Here is an 18,081-nt window from a genome sequence, read left to right on the forward strand (position 1 = left end):
ATTGATTTCTATTCATTTAATACTAACATATAAAGTAACTTTAAATCTGGATCAGAAGTGAGATATTTACAAAGGAGCCGTAATGGAAAGGAAAACCGCATGGAGATATTTTATGCGAAAGGAGATAGTCCACAAAGCATTGTAATAAGGCGAATCAGCTCTGCGAGTTCTGAGTTCTCTAGGAATAGGCTGTGAGCAATGGTGCAGAAATATGTTATCTGTGCAATTACTATAATTCAGTTTCAATTTCTTGGACTGCTGCTGTTTAATGTGTTGAGAAGCAGAATCTTCATAATTACAGATTACTGCAGTTGAGCACCGTATCACAACTCTCTCTGACTTTCCAGAAACCACTTTGAAATCTACTTGTAGTGGAAATACTCTCCAGTAGTTCTGCCAACTTGTAATATATGGGGTTGTCACCTTTTGTATAGTTTCATACCAATCTGTGGGGCGGGAGGCATCAATTGGCGATGTCAGGGGGTGAGAAATGGGCAGATAGGAGGAGCATCAAGGAATGAAAGCTGTGGGGCAAGGCGTGGGGAAGGTCGAGTTTCCGAAAAAGTCTAGTACAAGTTGATCCAAGGACTGGTCCGATTGCCCTCTTGGAGTCAGGAAGGAATTTTCTGCTCCTCTGATGCAAATTGAAGAGGGTTCTGAGGGTTATTTCGCCTTTCTCTGGATCAACTAGCAGTTAGGCAGGTTATATACAGACTTAAAAGGTTGAGCTTGATGGACGTGTGTCAACCTAACTTACTATGTCACTATTAAACCTCACATTTTGCTGGTTGATTTTTTAAAGGGGCAAACTTGGATTTTTTAGAAGTAAAAAAACGTTTTCAAGATTTATTATGCTCTGAAACTGCTAAAAATCTGAATCAGAAAATACTCCAGCTAAAACCTGTCGAAATCATATAGAACTGAGTGGCAGATAGTCCCTTTAATTATTGGAACATGTTTTATAACTTCAGGATTCCCAATAGTTTCGGGCTGTTTTGACTGGTCCCATTGCATCTTAGAGTGAGGAAGGAATTTTCTCCTCCTCTGTTACAAATTGAAGAGGGTTCTGAGGGTTTTTCGCGTTCCTCTGGATCAACTAGCAGTTAGGCAGGTTATATATATAGACTTAAAAGGTTGAGCTTGATGGACATGTGTCAACTTAACTTACTATGTCACTAATAAACCTCACATTTTTCTGTTTGAGTCTTTAAAGCGGAAAAACTTGAATTTTTTAGAAGTAAAAAACTTTTTTTACGATTTATTATGCTCTGAAGCTGCTAAAAATCGAAATCAGAAAATACTCCAGCTAAAACCTGTCGAAATCATATAAAATTCAATGGCAGAGGGTCCCTTTAACAATTGGAACATGTTTTATACCTTCAGGATTCCAATAGTTTCAGGCTGTTTGACACTGGTTTTCATTTGACAATGCAATAAATTCGAGTTGTTGAGGCATCAATTCAATAAAGTAAATTTTTGTGTCACGACTTTTTCCTTCACCGATTTTTTCAAGGAGATTTATTGGCAAATTAAGGGGATTCGGGTTTGGAAACCCGGAACTGTGGTGGAGGGAGGTAACAATATCTACGATTGTTCTCAACTATGCTTTTTCTAACAATCACATACATGTATTAAAGCAATCATTTTTGAACTGTTTAATGTAAAATAAAAGTACTTAAAGGGCGGATTCTGAACGTTACAATCTGTCTGGCTTCGGACAGCAATAAATTAAATGCGGCATGAGATATTAGAAGGGGCTGTGTGACAATCACTCATTAAAGGACAAGCAAAACCTGCATGTGCTTCAGGGATTTAGGTAACAGCAGCCAATCAGGATATGATATGCCAAACATACAATCACTCCCAGGTAACTCACAGCTTTATAAATATGACTCAGAGTCTTAAAAGTAAACAGTTCAACTTGGTACAATGCAGTATTTAGACCTGACTAACGCCAAACACACAGACCACTGAACTATAATTTAGGAACTTTAATAATTCCATTTGCTTTAATGTTACCAGTGACATTTTATATGTCTTTTACCCTACGTACTGAACCTTCTTCACATCAGAGAGATCCAGCAATTGCCTAAAGAAGAACGAAAGGGAAAAGTAGGGCTACCATCTTGGTTGGGACCATAAGCCGGGCAAAGGGGGTGGTGGGATGATGTGGGGTGGTAGTGATGTCAGGAGCGGAATCAAGACGCTATGATGTCATGCATCTGGGATTGTAGGGAAGTTTGTCCATTTTTACAACCCTATAAATTGGACAGGAGGCTTTGAACCAGACAGCCCTTTGAAATATTGGGCTGACCAATTTAAATCCGGATAGGTGGCCAATATAAAGGATAAGCACCCAGGCTGCCCAGTGGGACCCCCCCCCCCACACCTTTGAAATCACACACTCTACACGCATGGTGGAAAAAATTCCCCCACCCTGCTTATATTGGGCCCGAAGGGAGTCTCATTGCAGATAGCAACCCTAGCCAAAAGGGAATATCTTACATTATACAGGACATGACTTAACTTTTGGGGGGTTTCATAATAAATTTGGTTAGGGTGTAATTCGGTTAAAGAATTCAATCATGAGTGGGAAAGATATAAATAAAAAAATCTTGTACAGCATTGTTCGTATTAATTAAATCAATTTTCTAGAGAGCTAACTGTCTTAAATGTTATCTTAAATCTTGTATTAAATATTGACAATAAAACAGCTCCTAGATATACAAATATAGTGCCAAATGGCTCACCCTTTTTCCCAATAGGCCTGGGTGAAATAACCCAGGCCCCACGTCTAAGGGTTCCCAACCATGCATGTATCCCAAATGAGTAAAAGCACATTTACCAAATTTTACGAGTGGCCCGGGTGCATCGCCCTAAACCCGTAGCCAAGGGTGTCCTCAGAATCCAAAAGTTTGGCAAGCACTTCCAGAAGCCACTCGATGAACTTTATTTCAACAGTTTAAAAACATCCGAAATCCTGATGCGTTTCGTATACAAGATACGTAGTCATAGCTTGTGCAGGTTAGATGGACCAACTTGCCCATTTTTTGCTTAGAAAAAGAAAGACTTCAGGAGCGAGTAGCCTGAAGATGAGGGAATCCATAGACAATACATTGCACAGCACTAGACTCTGAAACAAGCTGGTTTGTATCACTTACACAACATTAAGGGCCTCTGTTTCTTAGAAACTACAAATAATACCTGGTAACCTTGTGGCTTTGTATTAAACTGACCCCAGGTGCAAACAACCAAGATAAATAGACCTGTCACTTGCCGGCAGTCAAACAGAACAGTTTCATGTGCCCTGAAAGTAAATTGATTTGCCCTTTGGATTTGGAGAACTTTCTGCCGTCACATCTTCTGACAGTTTCTATGTGACCTGGTTTTAACAATATGTGTAATATATCTTATTCCGTTACTCGGGTGCCTTACGTTTTATTTTTAGACTATATTTTTGGAACAAAGAGATAAGAAACAATATAATAACACAATCAGAATTAGCTTTGTACGGCACAATTGCTGGGGCCATATCTGACAATATCAGTAATATCAGTAGAGCTGCTATGGGATAATGTTTCCTCTAAAAAATTAAGAATATACAACATCAGATATTGTAATTTATATAATGTCAATAGATGTATCTTGTCAGTTTGTGCCACATATATAATTGTACAGGTATGGCACCTGTTATCCAGAATGTTGGGGACCTGGGGTTTTTCAGATAAAGGATCATTCTGTAATTTGGATCTTCATACCTTAAGTCTACTGGAAAATCATGTAAACATTAAATAAACCCAATAGGCTGATTTTGCCTCCAATAAGGATTAATTATATCTTAGTTTGGATCAAGTACAAGCTACTGTTTTATTATTACACAGAAAAAGGAAATCGTTTTTAAAAATTTAGATTATTTAGATAAAATGGAGACTATGGGAGATGGCCTTTATATAATTCGGAGATTTCTGGATAAGGGGTTTCCAGATAATGGATCCTATATATTTTTTTCTTTATTTATTTATAAAATACAAGAGAGCCATGAATATCCTGTAAATGTTATCCTTATAAACAGTGCTTAGTGATGTCATCAATTATAATCAGTGCTCAGTGATGGAACGATCGTTATTAGAGCTACAGAATTTTATTGAGTACTTTTAAACTTAAATTGTAGCAGTTCACTTTTTTTTTTTAAAATTACTGAGCACTGAGAGGTTTTCTGAATATGCGATCCCTATCTGTCTGGGGGTGCCCTTAGGGTATTGCAGTAATCATTTTGGAACTCTGAATGGCAACGAATTCAACATCTTATTTCATTCTTTTAGTATTCCTAAAGGTACTCGGATTTGTGATGTTGTAGAAAGTATACAAAAATTAGGATGTGTAGAAAAGCGGAGCTCACCCTCGTGTAGTGTAGCGTCTCTTTGACGGTCGCTGCTCTCGCGGGAATCCGGCAACTTCAATCCGGAACTTGTTGCACTCCAATGTAACCCGCAATTCGGTGCTGACCAAACCATCCAACAGAGTCACCACTATATTATTATCAAAACTGCTTTTACTTGAACACACTATGTGATGAACATTGGCAGTGGGTGAGTGATTGAACTAACGCGTTTCGAGCCAACAATACCGGCACTTCCTCAGGGACTCTGAGGAAGTGCCGGTATTGTTGGCACGAAACACGTTAGTTAGTTCACATGCTGTTGGGGGGAACCACTGCCATTTATATAGACCAGGTATCACTTAAAAGTGGCCATAGACGCACCAATAATATCGTACAAAACTAATTTTCATACGATATTTGGTGTGTGTATGGTGGGAGATGAGCTGACCGATATCAACAGAAGATTTGGATATTATTAGTCAGCTGAGTAGTGCTGAATCGTCAGATACAGGTAGAATTCTATTGTTTCTGTCTGTATATCTGACCATTCAGCTCTACACGTGTGTATTGAAATGAATGATCTTTCTTGGAAACATCTTTTCCAGGAAATATCGTAATTTACTTACACTATATTATAATATTCTTATACTATATTAACATTATCTATGGTCATAATAAAGCCAGGACTAGACCATTATATCTCTGATAACATGGAGCTGAGATGGCCACACATATAAAAAACTGCTTCTTTACTGATCCAGCCTGGCTGACCCAATCTTTTGGGCCAAGGATAGATCTTAACAGGGCCCTATGCAGGACCAAAATGAAAAAAAAATTGAAAATTAATTATTTTTATCAAAATAAGATTTTTAAATAAAACACACATATTTGACCAAAGAAGCCTGGTCTGTTTATAAACAGCACCATGCATTTACGGTTAAAAGGAGTTCTTTCTGTTATTTCCATTTCCCCGTGGCTTGGCAAATGATTTGTATTCTGGGAACGTCATGCCCTTAACAGTCTCACACTCTTCTTATTTTAAATAATGTGAAACCGATGGAGAGACGTGAGCGAATTAAAAGCTCTCTGATCCCCGCTAAGAACAGATATAGAGAAAGCATGGCCAGACATACAGATTTAATTACACGCACAAGCCGTTTGGTAGCAGGGAATCTGAATGATGCCGAAAATAGATTCAATCCATCCCTTCTCTATAAATAACTTGGAAAGTCCCATTCGCCAAAGAGCTGGTGAAACACAGTTTTAAAAATGGATCCCTTTTTCCATTATATTATTTGAATATCAACATGACATAACCATCAATTAATTCTGCCAATCAACTCTCAGCAACTCCATATATTTAGCCAATCAAAACACATGCCAAGGATTCTGATTGGTAGAACAATAGTAGGCAAGCAAAATTCTGTATGGTATTTACTTTACAGCGCTGTGAAATATGCTGGAGCTATATAAATAAATGTTAATAATAATAATAAATGGTACCAACTTATTAGGACACATTAGGGGGCCGATTCACTAAGGGTCGAATATCGAGGGTTAATTAACCCTCGATATTCGACCAGGAATTAAAATCCTTCGACTTCGAATATCGAATTCGAAGGATTTAGCGCAGATAGTGCGATCGAACGATCGAAGGATTATTCCTTCAATCGAACGATTCGAAGGATTTTAATCCAACGATCGAAGGAATATCATTCGATCAAAAAAAGTTAGCCAAGCCTATGGGGACCTTCCCCATAGTCTAACATTGACTTCGGTAGCTTTTAGATGGCGAACTAGGGGGTCAAAGTTTTTTTTAAAGAGACAGTACTTCGACTATCGAATGGTTGAATAGTCGAACGTTTTTTACTACGAATCCTTCGATTCGAAGTCGAAGTAGCCCATTCGATGGTCGAAGTAGCCCAAAAAAACCTTCGAAATTCGAAGTTTTTTTACTTCGAATCCTTCACTCGAGGTTAGTGAATCGGCCCCTAGGACTTACTAGGGGGATAGTGCAGATCTGTTCCTTTCAAATGGGCAGTCGCAAAGGTGCTTGTGTCTATATGTGACCCTCTAAATCCTACTGTACATGGTTATGTTGAACATCCACCTCAACAATGTCATAAATAAATATAACGTAAAACTCTCCTAGTTGATCAAAGTGTTCTGATCTCTGATTTCTGATCTCTGGCCCCTTGTTTTAAAAGGGAACTGAAGCTCCTCCACTTTTGTTACATAATGAAAGAAAATATAATTCTAAATTTTTCTATACATTATTATTATATTATTATTCTATACATTATTGAAAATGCTATTGACATCTGCTACAAAACCATTGGAGTCAAAACCAGCAGCGCAGAAAGGAACAAGCTGATACTTCTATTGAATTGCAATTACATTTACAAATGATAATTAAAAAGTTTTGCTTTGTGTGGAAAAGAAAGCGAATGGGGGTCTGCACACATTGAGAGATTTTCAAAATGTCCATTTGGAGAAGCAATACTGAACAGAGAAGAAGAGTAGGGTCAGCTGGCCACCCACTCACTGGGACAAATGAGGATGATGATGGTGTGTTCAGATGATCAGATGATGGCGTGTTCCTTCAGAGACCCATTGTAAAGAAAGTACCTGATGGTCTAGCAGGGGTGCAACAGGAACACCCATTGCACCCAAGGTGGGGACGCCCAATGCAGTCCTCTCATGTGCGCGCGTCTGGTCTGTAAGGGCGTGTGCCGCTTCTGGGTTTTTGGACGTCGCTACGCGTAATGTCATCAAGCACCAGAACAAAATTCAAATATTTAAAAGGCTCACACTCAATAACTTGTTGCCCAACATAGGTCTATTCTTATAGTTCCTGGGTGCGATTTCTAGTGTTTCCTGATCTGTTCTTGACCCTGCCTGACCCCGACCAAGTCTTATTTGCTGCCTGTCCTGACCCTTGCCTTTGCTTTGACTATTCTCTAGGGTCCTGTCTTGTAACTGTGAATTGGTGTACCGACCTGTGACCTTGACTACACTCCTGCCTCTGTACTGCGCTGCCCGTTTGGCGTTGGCCCGGCCTGTCTTTGACCACGCTCCTATTCTCCGTTTCTGTTGTACGTACAGTTCCTTTGCCTGCCCAGAACTTTCTCCTTGGTCCTCTCACATTAAGACCTGGCAGCATCTGAGTTGCAGAGGACTCCTCCCAAAGCGAAAGGCAGTTGTTATATGCAGAATAGTGAGCCATGACCATGACCTTGGGGGTTCGTTTTGGTTTTGGGATACCTAACATCACAACCATACTGTGACGAATGAGATAAGAGGCAAAGGATTTGCAAGGCACAATCAGCAAGGCAAATGGGTCAGGGAAGGCAGCTACAGTCATGGTCCAAATACCTGGTCAAAGGTCAGGGCAGAGAGCAAGTGTCATAATCCCAAAACGTCAAAACCAGACAAAAAGTTGAAAGCGATTGAAGGCCCATGGACCCAGAGGTGCCTGACAGTTTTTATCGACATGCCAGCATGAAGAACAGGGGAAATGAAGAACAACCATCACTTATTAGGATGTTATGAAGTTTTTCATATTCCCATTCCTAGAAACATTATCCTAAAATAAACATTCATTTCCTCTGCAGCAATATGGTCTCATGTGAATCCTATAATTTTCTTTCCCCCTGAATTACTTGTATGTACTTCTCCTTGCCCTGGCTTTCCTGTGATATGGGCCAAATCAATCAGAGAATCCCTGGGGTTAACTGTGGCCTTCATAAGGTCACTACCATTACATTTTGCCTCTTGCACTCTTCCTAGAATAAATGTCTGAAGCAGCCAAGCAAAAAGATTATTATTATTATATTACTGTAGCACTGGGTCCAGAAGAGCCAAAAGATAATGTAGCCTTCACTTCTGAAACATTGCAATAATCCCCATCAGGTCTGCAGGTTCTTTCACTGCTTCTGGCTTTCCCTTTCAGTCAGTTCCTGGTGCTGTTTATTAATATATTACAGGTATGGGACCTGTTATCCAGAATGCTCAGGGCCTGGGGGCTTTTTTTTGGATAAGGGATCTTTAATTCATTCATTCATTAATCAGCAAACAAACCCAATAGGTTTATTTTACCACACATCTTAGGTAGGATCAAAATGGGGGTCTGTGTGAGATGGCCTTTCCATAATTCAGAGCTTTCTGGATAACGGATCCAATACCAGTATAGTAATACTATGGAATATTTTGTAGTAAATCAGATTTCAACAACAACAAAAAACAAAAAATTATGGTTTATAACCTTCAAATAATGTGCAGTTCCAGGATCATTAACAAACATGATACAAAATTCCCTTTTTAATCCCTTAATCGCCAGGTTTTTACCCACAATGCACTTCCCCCCAGAATGCCAGTGTTATTGTGGGCGGCTGCTCCGTAATGTTCACACCAACTGGCATGCAATGTGTCACTACAGGTCATTATGGGCACAAGCTTTGGAGCACAGTTTCAGAATGGGAATGGCTTCACACCAGGACCACTATTTCAGGGGCCTCAAACCCCCCCTGGGCCCCCCACCCCCGCCGCAATCCCCCCCAGGCAGAGATGTTCCCGGTGGCCCAGTTCGACCCTGTTTCTAGCACCCAATACCTTGGGTCCCTCCTATTCTTTACCATTTGGCCTATTTCATTCCCTATTTTTACATGGGGACGAGAAGAAGAATTAGATGGAAGGAAAGATTATAGTATGGAAATGTAAACAAGCCTAGGATAATAAAGAGCCTGAGTGAGAACAGCAGGATGAAAAGTTTGGGGATTGGGCCTAGGCCTAAGGTTTACTGGTGGGCCACTGGCATCCCAGTCTTACACAGAATAGTGCCAATAATGTCCGATTTTTTGGCACAAGTCAATTGCTTCCGTAGATGTAAGCCTCTAGGGCAGTGGTCCCCAACCCCTTGGATGTTGTTCCCAGTGGCCTCAAAGCAGGTTCTTATTGTTTAATTCATGGTTTGAAGGAAAACTCTAGTTGCATAAAAACCAGGTCTACTGCCAAGCAGAGCCTCCCGTAGGCTGCCAGTTCACATAAGGACTATCAATAGCCACTCACAGCCCAAGTTTGCCCCCCCCTGGGAACTTTTTGCATGTTTGTGTTGCTCTCCAACTTTTTTTTATATTTCAATGTGGCTCAGGGGTAAAAAAGTTTGGGGACCATATCATTACGGTTGTGGTAGATCCATGCAGTGGCGTAACTGGAGTGCACCGGGTCCCCCTTCAGAGTCGCACTCCGATCCTCCCGCACACTTCCCATCCTGCTTCTGCTCCACCCATTTCCAACCTCTACCCCACCCACTACCGGCCCTCACCCCCCACTCCAGCCCGACTTGCAACCCCTTCCTCACCACAGGTAAGACAGCGGCTAAGGAGGAGGGTTTTTATTAGCTATAGAGGAACCAGATCTGATCTGCTTCCTTTATAGTTACTCACAAGATCCAAGGTTCCCAAGGGTCCATGAATGCAATTTCTTGCAATTAATCAGAGAAAGCTGAATGGCTCAATGCTATTCTCACACAAGGCAATTGTTTTTGTTTGAAAATTAAAATATTTGATTTAATATTCCTTTTTCATTTCACCTCTAATTCTCTTACCCATAAGCCATTGCATCATAAGATTCTACCCAGAAGTCACGGCAACGTCTATTGATCTTTTGATCGGCAACTAGAAGAACTCTAATTAAACAAATTCTCTCCTCGGTAAATCCTTTGGAGGATCTTTGATGAAACAATTTCCGTTATAATATACAATGAGACAAAATATTTAATGTTCACCAAAAGGCAGGAATAGCAATAGAAAAGGCCTGATCCCTTTTTACTGTTTATGAGGATTTCCGTTCCTGATACAAAGTGACCTGGGCACCTTTGAAGTTGGTTACTTGTATCCAAGCGCATGGCCAGTTCCCTCTCAGTTACAGATAAGGTTGTTATATTTAAACCAGTGTGGGCCACACAATAGAAGCCAGACCCTCAATGAACATAAAACAACACAATATATATATATATATATATATATATATATATATATACGTATATCTGTGTAAAAGCGATGCATTTAAATGGCTTACAGGGATGAATCTATTTCTTACTCAAGCAGCAGCTTATGGAGGGGATTGTTAGAATTCTCTTTGGCCGCGAGCCAGTAAAGATCTTCAGAATTAGAAGAAAGGTCCCTCCAGGTTAATTCATCTCTCAGATTGAGTGAAAGACCTTGCCAGGAGGCACAGTCAGACGTCTCATCCACAGAGACAGCAGATAAGATTCTTAACTGAATGGTATAATGTCGCACAGTCAGAATCATCTGATTTATATTGGAGAGCCAGAAACACCAGCAAATGAAAGGGTTTTGTAAGCATTTTAATATAATGTTCTGTTACCCTGCACTGGGGTGAAAGTTTTAGGGACACTACTAAGTAAGGATTAATTATATCTTATTTGGGATCAAGTACAAACTACTGTTTTATTATTACACAGAAAAAGGAAATCATTTTTCAAAATTTGGATATAAAATGGAGTCTAAGGGAGTCTCAGTAATTCTGAGTTTTCTGGATGATGGATCCAATAGCTGTACTTGACCCAGGATATAGGGCTAAGGGGCTGATTCACTAAGGGTCGAATATCGAGGGTTAATTAACCCTCGATATTCAACTGGGAATTGAAATCCTTCGACTTCGAATATCGAAGTCGAAGGATTTAGCGCAGATAGTACGATCGAACGATCGAAGGATTATTCCTTCGATCGAACAATAAAATCCTTCGAATCGAACGATAAAATCCTTCGAATCGAACGATAAAATCCTTCGAATTGAACGATTCGAAGGATTTAAATCCAACGATCGAAGGAATATCCTTCGATCAAAAAAAGTTAGGCAAGCCTATGGGGACCTTCCCCTTAGGCTAACATTGACTTTGGTAGCTTTTAGATGGCGAACTAGGGGCTCGAAGTTTTTTTTAAAGAGACAGTACTTCGACTATCGAATGGTCGAATAGTCGAACGATTTTTACTTCGAATCCTTCGATTTGAAGTCGTAGTCGTAGTCGAAGTTCGAAGTAGCCCATTCGATGGTCGAATAGCCCAAAAAATACTTCGAAATTCGAAGTTTTTTTACTTCGAATCCTTCACTCGAAGTTAGTGAATCGACCCCTAAATGTCTAACGTGTTTGAGCCTCCAAGTTGCTGGTGGGAACACTTCTGCTCCTTGAGAAATCTTGACATACTCAACACTGGGCACGTTGGATTGAGACTTAACTGACATCAAGGTCGTTATGATGAGTTTGATACCCATACTCTTAGCTTTGTCTTGGTCTCAGACAAGAAAAATCCTCTTCATATCTGTTTGTAGGTGAATAAGTGTTAACTGTCCAGTTATAAACATTAGAGTTTAGCCGAATAGTTTGATATGTAGTCATTTAGGCCAATGTTGTCATGTCCACATCCCACACAAGCTTAATTTAAAAGTATCTGAGTCTGAGAATTGTATTAAGGTGGCCATACACGGGCCGATTAAAGCTGCCAATATCGGACTGATTCAGCAGTTTATCTGCCCGTGTATGGGGGCTTCCCATGGGTCTCCTTGATGGATATCAGGCCAAAAATCAGCCTGATGTCAATCGGGAAGGTTTGTTTTTTCCTGCGATCAAGTTGGTTCGGTCCTACAACTCTTCAGCGCCCATTCTCTTCATTGTTATCCTATAGTTCAGCCCTTGGTCTAAACGTTTGGCAACCTCGCCAAACAATCGGATCTTTTCCTGTATGGCCACCTTAAGAGTCAAACAGATGAGCATCCTGTGCTTGAGTCTTATTTCAGTATTTTAAAATGCACTGTACTCACTAACTATTCAAAATACCCATGTGTCAGTCATGTATGTTTATCTACATATTATTTATGCCCCTGTGACCCATAGTGTCCTGATGACTAATGATGAGGCTCTTAGTGGTACCAGCCTGGTGGCCATTACTGAGGAAAAGCTCCAGGGGATCTTTGTGTTGGAAGCGGTTCACGTGGGCAGCAGTTTAATAAGCAGCAGCAGCAGCAGCAGCAGGTGAGACATAGCAGGTCCCTACACAAGTCATTGTGAGATATTTATAGCAGATAGAAATGATATCAATCTTACAGAAAATCTCCTCTGGTGACCTCTTATTTCCATTTACATAAAAGCATGAGGAGAATTCATGAACAATACAATGGGCTAATGGTGTTTCTCTGGCTTTATGCAACAGAAAAGCACAACAATGAGGAACAGCAGGAGCTGGACAGGGGAAGATTCTGGGCAATTCATTTTTTTCAAAGATGACATTTATTACCGGTAACAAACCGATTCCAAGATCTTAAAATATTGTATACATTCCATATATTATTATAATTAATACAGTTTTACAAAAAACTGTTTGTATCTCTAGTCATCTTGCCACCAACTTCTTGTTACTTGGCCAAGCTAACCAGGTTCTACCACAAGTTACCAAAGGTTCTACAGCAGTGACATTGGGCTAGAATGGGGAGTAACACAAGTTCCAAGGAGTAGGAGGTGCCCCTTTGTGAACTGGCAGACTCTGTTTGGCAGGACACCTGGTTTATATGCAACCAAAACTTGCCTCCTTCAAGCCTGGAATTGAAAATAAGCACCTGCTTTAAGGTCACTGGGAGCAACATCCAAGGGGTCGGTAGCATGTTGCTCATGAGCCACAGGTTTGGAGTCTCTGGCAGTGGAGTAACTATAGAGGAAGCAGACCCCGTAGTCGCAGTGGGGCCCGGACTGTGGGGTCTGCTTCCTCTATAGCTAATAAGCAGGGCCGCTCCGGACATGAGGCAAGGTGAGAATCTTGCCTCAGGCGGCACGGAGTGGCCAGTTACCAGGGGCGGCAAAAAGCCGCCTCTGGTAACTTTAAGAGCCGAATTTCCGTTTTTTAAAACGGAAATTCGGCTCTTCTAGCGCAGCGAGCGCTATTGCGCTCCCCCACCCGCTCTGACGCTGGTAGTTAGAAGAGCGGAGCAGGAGGAGGGGCGGCATTGGGGCTGCTGCCTCAGGCGGCAGCAGCCCCTGAAACGTACCTGCTAATAAGTAAACCCTCTCCTCCCCAACTGCTCTCTTTCCAGCGAGGAAAGGAGATGCAAGTCGGGGCGGGATGTAGGCGGAGTTGGCGTGGGTGGAGTTAATGGGATGTGGGCAGGGCAGAGATGGTACATGTGCGGGAGGATGGAGATCGAAGTGCGCCAGGCCCCTCTGAAGGTTTTTTTGCAGGGGGGCCCAGCACATTCTAGTTACACTACTATTCTTTGGGCTAGAGGGTGGCAAATGATTCCAGTAGGCTGGAGTAACATTTACATTACCACCCCAGACTATTAGGGCTTTGCTCATCTCTAATTCCAACATGTTAGTGATGCAGGAGGCAAATGTTTGTTTTAGCACAACAGATTCATTTCAGCAGCATGGAACGTGTCAGTATCATTTTACAGTCTGCCTACCATTGCCCTACACAGTGCATTATACCTGCTCACTCCGTGCTTTAGATGCACCCTGCCCCTTCACTATAAATTAAATATCAGAATATTCACTCTGCAGTCTGCTTCCTCCTCCGCTTAGTATAAATACTCCCTGACATTTTCCCTATAGGCGGCCATCAGGGGTTTTCTCATCTTTTCAACTAAATGAACTGAAGAGCCAGTACCAGGCATTCATTTAGATGATAGAGTCTTGATTACAATGGCAACAGATTTCCAGGTTTCATCTCTCCTCTAGATCCCCAAGGAGCTGAACTAAACTTGACATACTTGACATATTAGTCTTAGAGCTCAGTAATGATCACAAAGTACCTGCAAAATGCACAATGGGCTAGAGAAACATTTGGGCACAGGGTGAATGTGGACTATTAATGACTTGACCATCGTGTTGAGGGAAACCCCTAGGCTTAGTGTCTGGGAACCTGCACCTGGTCTGGAGTATCTAAAGCCTGATTGATTTCATTAAACATTATCTCAGCTAGTTAGCTTACCTTAAAAGTATATTTTTGGGATTTGATATTGGATGTGAGTACCGGGTATATTAATGTGTGATACATGCGTGGAAAAGTACTGACATTTAGGGGGTTATTTACTAAACTCCGAATGCAAAAATCATGAAAAATGTGTGATTTTTTTTTTAATAAAATCGGACATTCAAAAAATTACAATTTTCGGAATTTATTAAACCCCGAGGATGGAAAAGTCAGAATCTGAAAATCCGGCATCTCAGACCTGTCAAGATTCCATTTAAGTCAATGGGAGAAGCCCAATGATTTTTTGATGTGCGCTGGGTTTCGTGCAATACCCCAACGTTTTCTGAGTTTTCGGTTGAAAATTTCAGAAAACATTGTGAAAATCAGATAAAAATCCGAAAAATCTGGAAAATTTGATTTTTTTTTCTCGCAAAGCAAATTTTTCGGGAAAATGTAATAATAAATAAGAGTAAAAAACTCGAGAGGATTTGATTGGCGTTTGTAGCAGAAAATATTGAGATAAATTTGGACTTTGATAAATAAAGCCCTTATTCTAAATCTCTATTTGGTGTCTAATGGTGGTGCATTCTAGCTTTGATTAAGGTGCTCATTAGGGTTATGTCCCTCTTTTTGTGTGTTTTTAATATTTTACATTTGTATTTTAATAAAGCCAGGGCCGGATTTACATAAGGGGCGCCCCTATGCCCGGCACTGCTCCATACCACTGGGGATTGGTGTAGGGAAATGTAAAAAAAATCATCAAATATTCTACCCGTCCCCAGTGCCTTGGAAGCAATGTAGCTGAGGCTGTATGATACCCCCTAAAATCTGGTCACCCAGGCCTGAGCCTTTTTGGCCTTCCCAAATCACAACCTGAATAAAGTTGTGCTTTTTAAACAAAAGGAATTTTCTTGCATTGAGTTACTGCGGTTAAACCCTTCTTTAGTGTATCTTTGGGGTTGGATTGCACTTTTTTAATACCTTGAGCTTCTCCCCCATGGGGCCAGGATATCCGCTTGTGTTAAACTATATGAAGTACCATGAGAACTGAGAGCAGCAATTTTCCTGTCCTGCTACACCCATACATAGATTAGAACCGGGAGATAAAAGGTGCTCTTACAAACATCAAAAGTGCCTATTACATACCTCCCAATATTTTGGAAATATGTTGGGTGTGAGACTATAGTGTGATCTTGGTGTGCCTTGCTGCCAATGCCTCCTGTGTGTGTGTGTCTCTTTAAACACCTTGCCCTCCATAAATTCTCCGGAGGTCTCCTGAGGTACAGCTCAGTCAGGAGAGACAGCAGTCCAGGGGGTGCTTCAAACAGTAACTTATTTATTAAACACAACAGGCAGGTATCTAGTAAATGAAATAGTTCTCAGGGGTAGTGCATGTAAGTTCACTGAAATCCCCAAAGATCCTCTCAGTTGGGAACACTCTTAGTAAATCACCTCGCTCAGAGGTAGTACTGCCTATCTTGGTGATCTGCACCCCAGCAGAGTTATTCTCACGGTGGTCTCTTGCTTTCTTGGCAAATCTCCTGCCTAAGCTCATCCAATCATGTCCCTGTGCTGCAAGTGTACTAACCCCACTGTCCTTCTCGTTGGGGCCTTGAGCTGCCCGGCTACACAACCTAGCCCTGCCTTTTGCTCCTAGAGCGACTATAACACTGTTAACTATGCTGAACTTTAACTAACGGGCCTGTGAACTGCCCAGAACCAATCCTTTACCCACTTCCTTGCCAGATGGGATCTAGGAAGAGCCCTGAGCACAGGTGTCCTCTCCCTTTTATACTTTGAAAGGAACAGTTCAGTGTAAAAATAAAAACTGGGTAAATAAAAAAATGTATCTGATATAGTTAGTTAGGCAAAAATATAATGTATAAAGGCTGGAGTGACTGGATGTGTAACATAATAGCCAGAACACTACTTCCTGCTTTTCAGCTCTCTAACTCTGAGTTAGTCAGTGACTATAAGGGGGGCCACATGGGACATAACTGTTCAATGAGCTTGCAATTGATCCTCAGCATTCAGCTCAAGTTCAAAAGCAACAGTTATGTCCCATGTGACCCTCCCTCAAGAAGCTGATTGGTTACTGGTAACCAGTGGAAACCAAGAGAGCTGAAAAGCAGGAAGTAGTGTTCTGGCTATTATGTTACACATCCAGTCACTCCAGCCTTTATACATTACATTTTTGGCTAACGAACTATATTAGATACATTTTTTTATTTTGCACAGCCTATCTATTTACCTAGTTTTTATTTTTACACTGAACAATTCCTTTAAACAGTAGCTCATTATTATATTATTAAGGCTTGAAAGTTAAAACTCACCAATAGAAACGTTGGGTCCAAGTGCACATGCCTCATACAGCTCATGGATGTAATGTAATTCATACTCTACATAGAATAATATACTTACAGTTCGCACAGGCAATCATTCACAAATAAGACATTTTGTGCAATATCAAGCTTAATTGTAGACTTAAACCATGGGGTGCCTTGGGTTTCAAGCTCACATGTGCATCACTTGCTCAATTGCTAAAATCAATAAGAAAAATTAAATTCTAAATATATAATATAAATAGTTTCCTATCCTTTCACCCCATCAGAAGATGGAAATATTTCAGTTTGATCCCAGAGTAGAAGGGAGCAAAGTAACGAGTGCAGCAGCCCTGCATATATATAGTATCCAGTTGCTTTTAATATATTGCGTTTCTTTTTGTACATGAATGAAGGAACTGTTAAAGAATTGGCCCTATGTTTCATTAACATGCACCCTTCTGTGCTTTCTGTTATAATAGCAAAGCTTAATTACTGCCTTGGATAATTAGGCTTTTCAATCATTATTTTGGATATATTTCATATATCGTGTATCAGGTGCCTGAAGTAGCCTTTAGTCATGTATCCAACCTTGCAGCGGCCAATATAACTTTGGCCAGTGCCATACAAAGTGGAAGAATTTCGGATATGGGATGACTGAAGCATTCTCACCAGTTGCCTTCATAAATATTTCTGTATAAAGTCCTTTTCCTCGTATATATTGCTGCTGATGAAGGATGAAAGCTGCTGTTGGTCCCAGGGTGGTGTATATGAGCCGTATGCCGTGAGGCAGTTGCTTGAATTTGTAGCTCATTAAAAAAAAAAAGGGCGAGATGTCTATCACTGTCGTGTTATGGAACAAACACAAATGTTTCCCTCTTGCTACAACATTACTGCTGCCCAGTAAAGGTCAAATAAAATGTTTGTTGTGAGAAGCCTATGACCACAAACCCTTGTGTTTCTTGTTACAGGTCGAAGCAGACTGAAAATGTCCATGGATAAAAATGTATCTCTACTCTCCAATTTCTCCTATGCCTCGTCTTTGCTGCGGAGAGAAGGCAACAGGACGGCGCTGGAGATTGCTCCACAGCAAGTGGCCGTTGGATTGTTATTGACTGTTATCGACCTGATCACCTTCTTGGGCAATGCTGTTGTATTCATCTGCCCAGCGGTAGAAAAGAGACTTAGGACAGTCACGTACATGTTTATCATGTCACTGGCAATGGCGGATCTTCTGGTTGCCTGCCTGGTCATGCCTTTTAGGTGAGAATGTGTTTATTAACATTGCGTTTCCCATAGGTTTGCACAAAAATTCTATATTGTATTCTAGGTTTAACACTAAGGAGCCAATGAATGAACAAATTCCTGACACTCAGGAAAGTGTTTTATAAAACAC

General features: G+C 40.8%; 1 protein-coding gene across 1 annotated transcript in view; it reads left to right on the plus strand.

The window, feature by feature from the left end:
* The window catches only part of LOC108706507 (histamine H2 receptor), an 80,034-nt gene that overhangs the window by 13,799 nt on the left and 48,154 nt on the right, over window positions 1-18,081 (plus strand). Inside the window, exon 2 of the mRNA XM_018242991.2 lies at window positions 17,657-17,948. Within this exon, the coding sequence (XP_018098480.2) occupies window positions 17,657-17,948 (292 nt within the window). The remainder of the gene's footprint in view (window positions 1-17,656; window positions 17,949-18,081) is intronic.

This window comes from Xenopus laevis, chromosome 1S (genome assembly GCF_017654675.1).
Source record: "Xenopus laevis strain J_2021 chromosome 1S, Xenopus_laevis_v10.1, whole genome shotgun sequence".
NCBI classification, from domain to species: Eukaryota; Metazoa; Chordata; class Amphibia; order Anura; family Pipidae; genus Xenopus; species Xenopus laevis.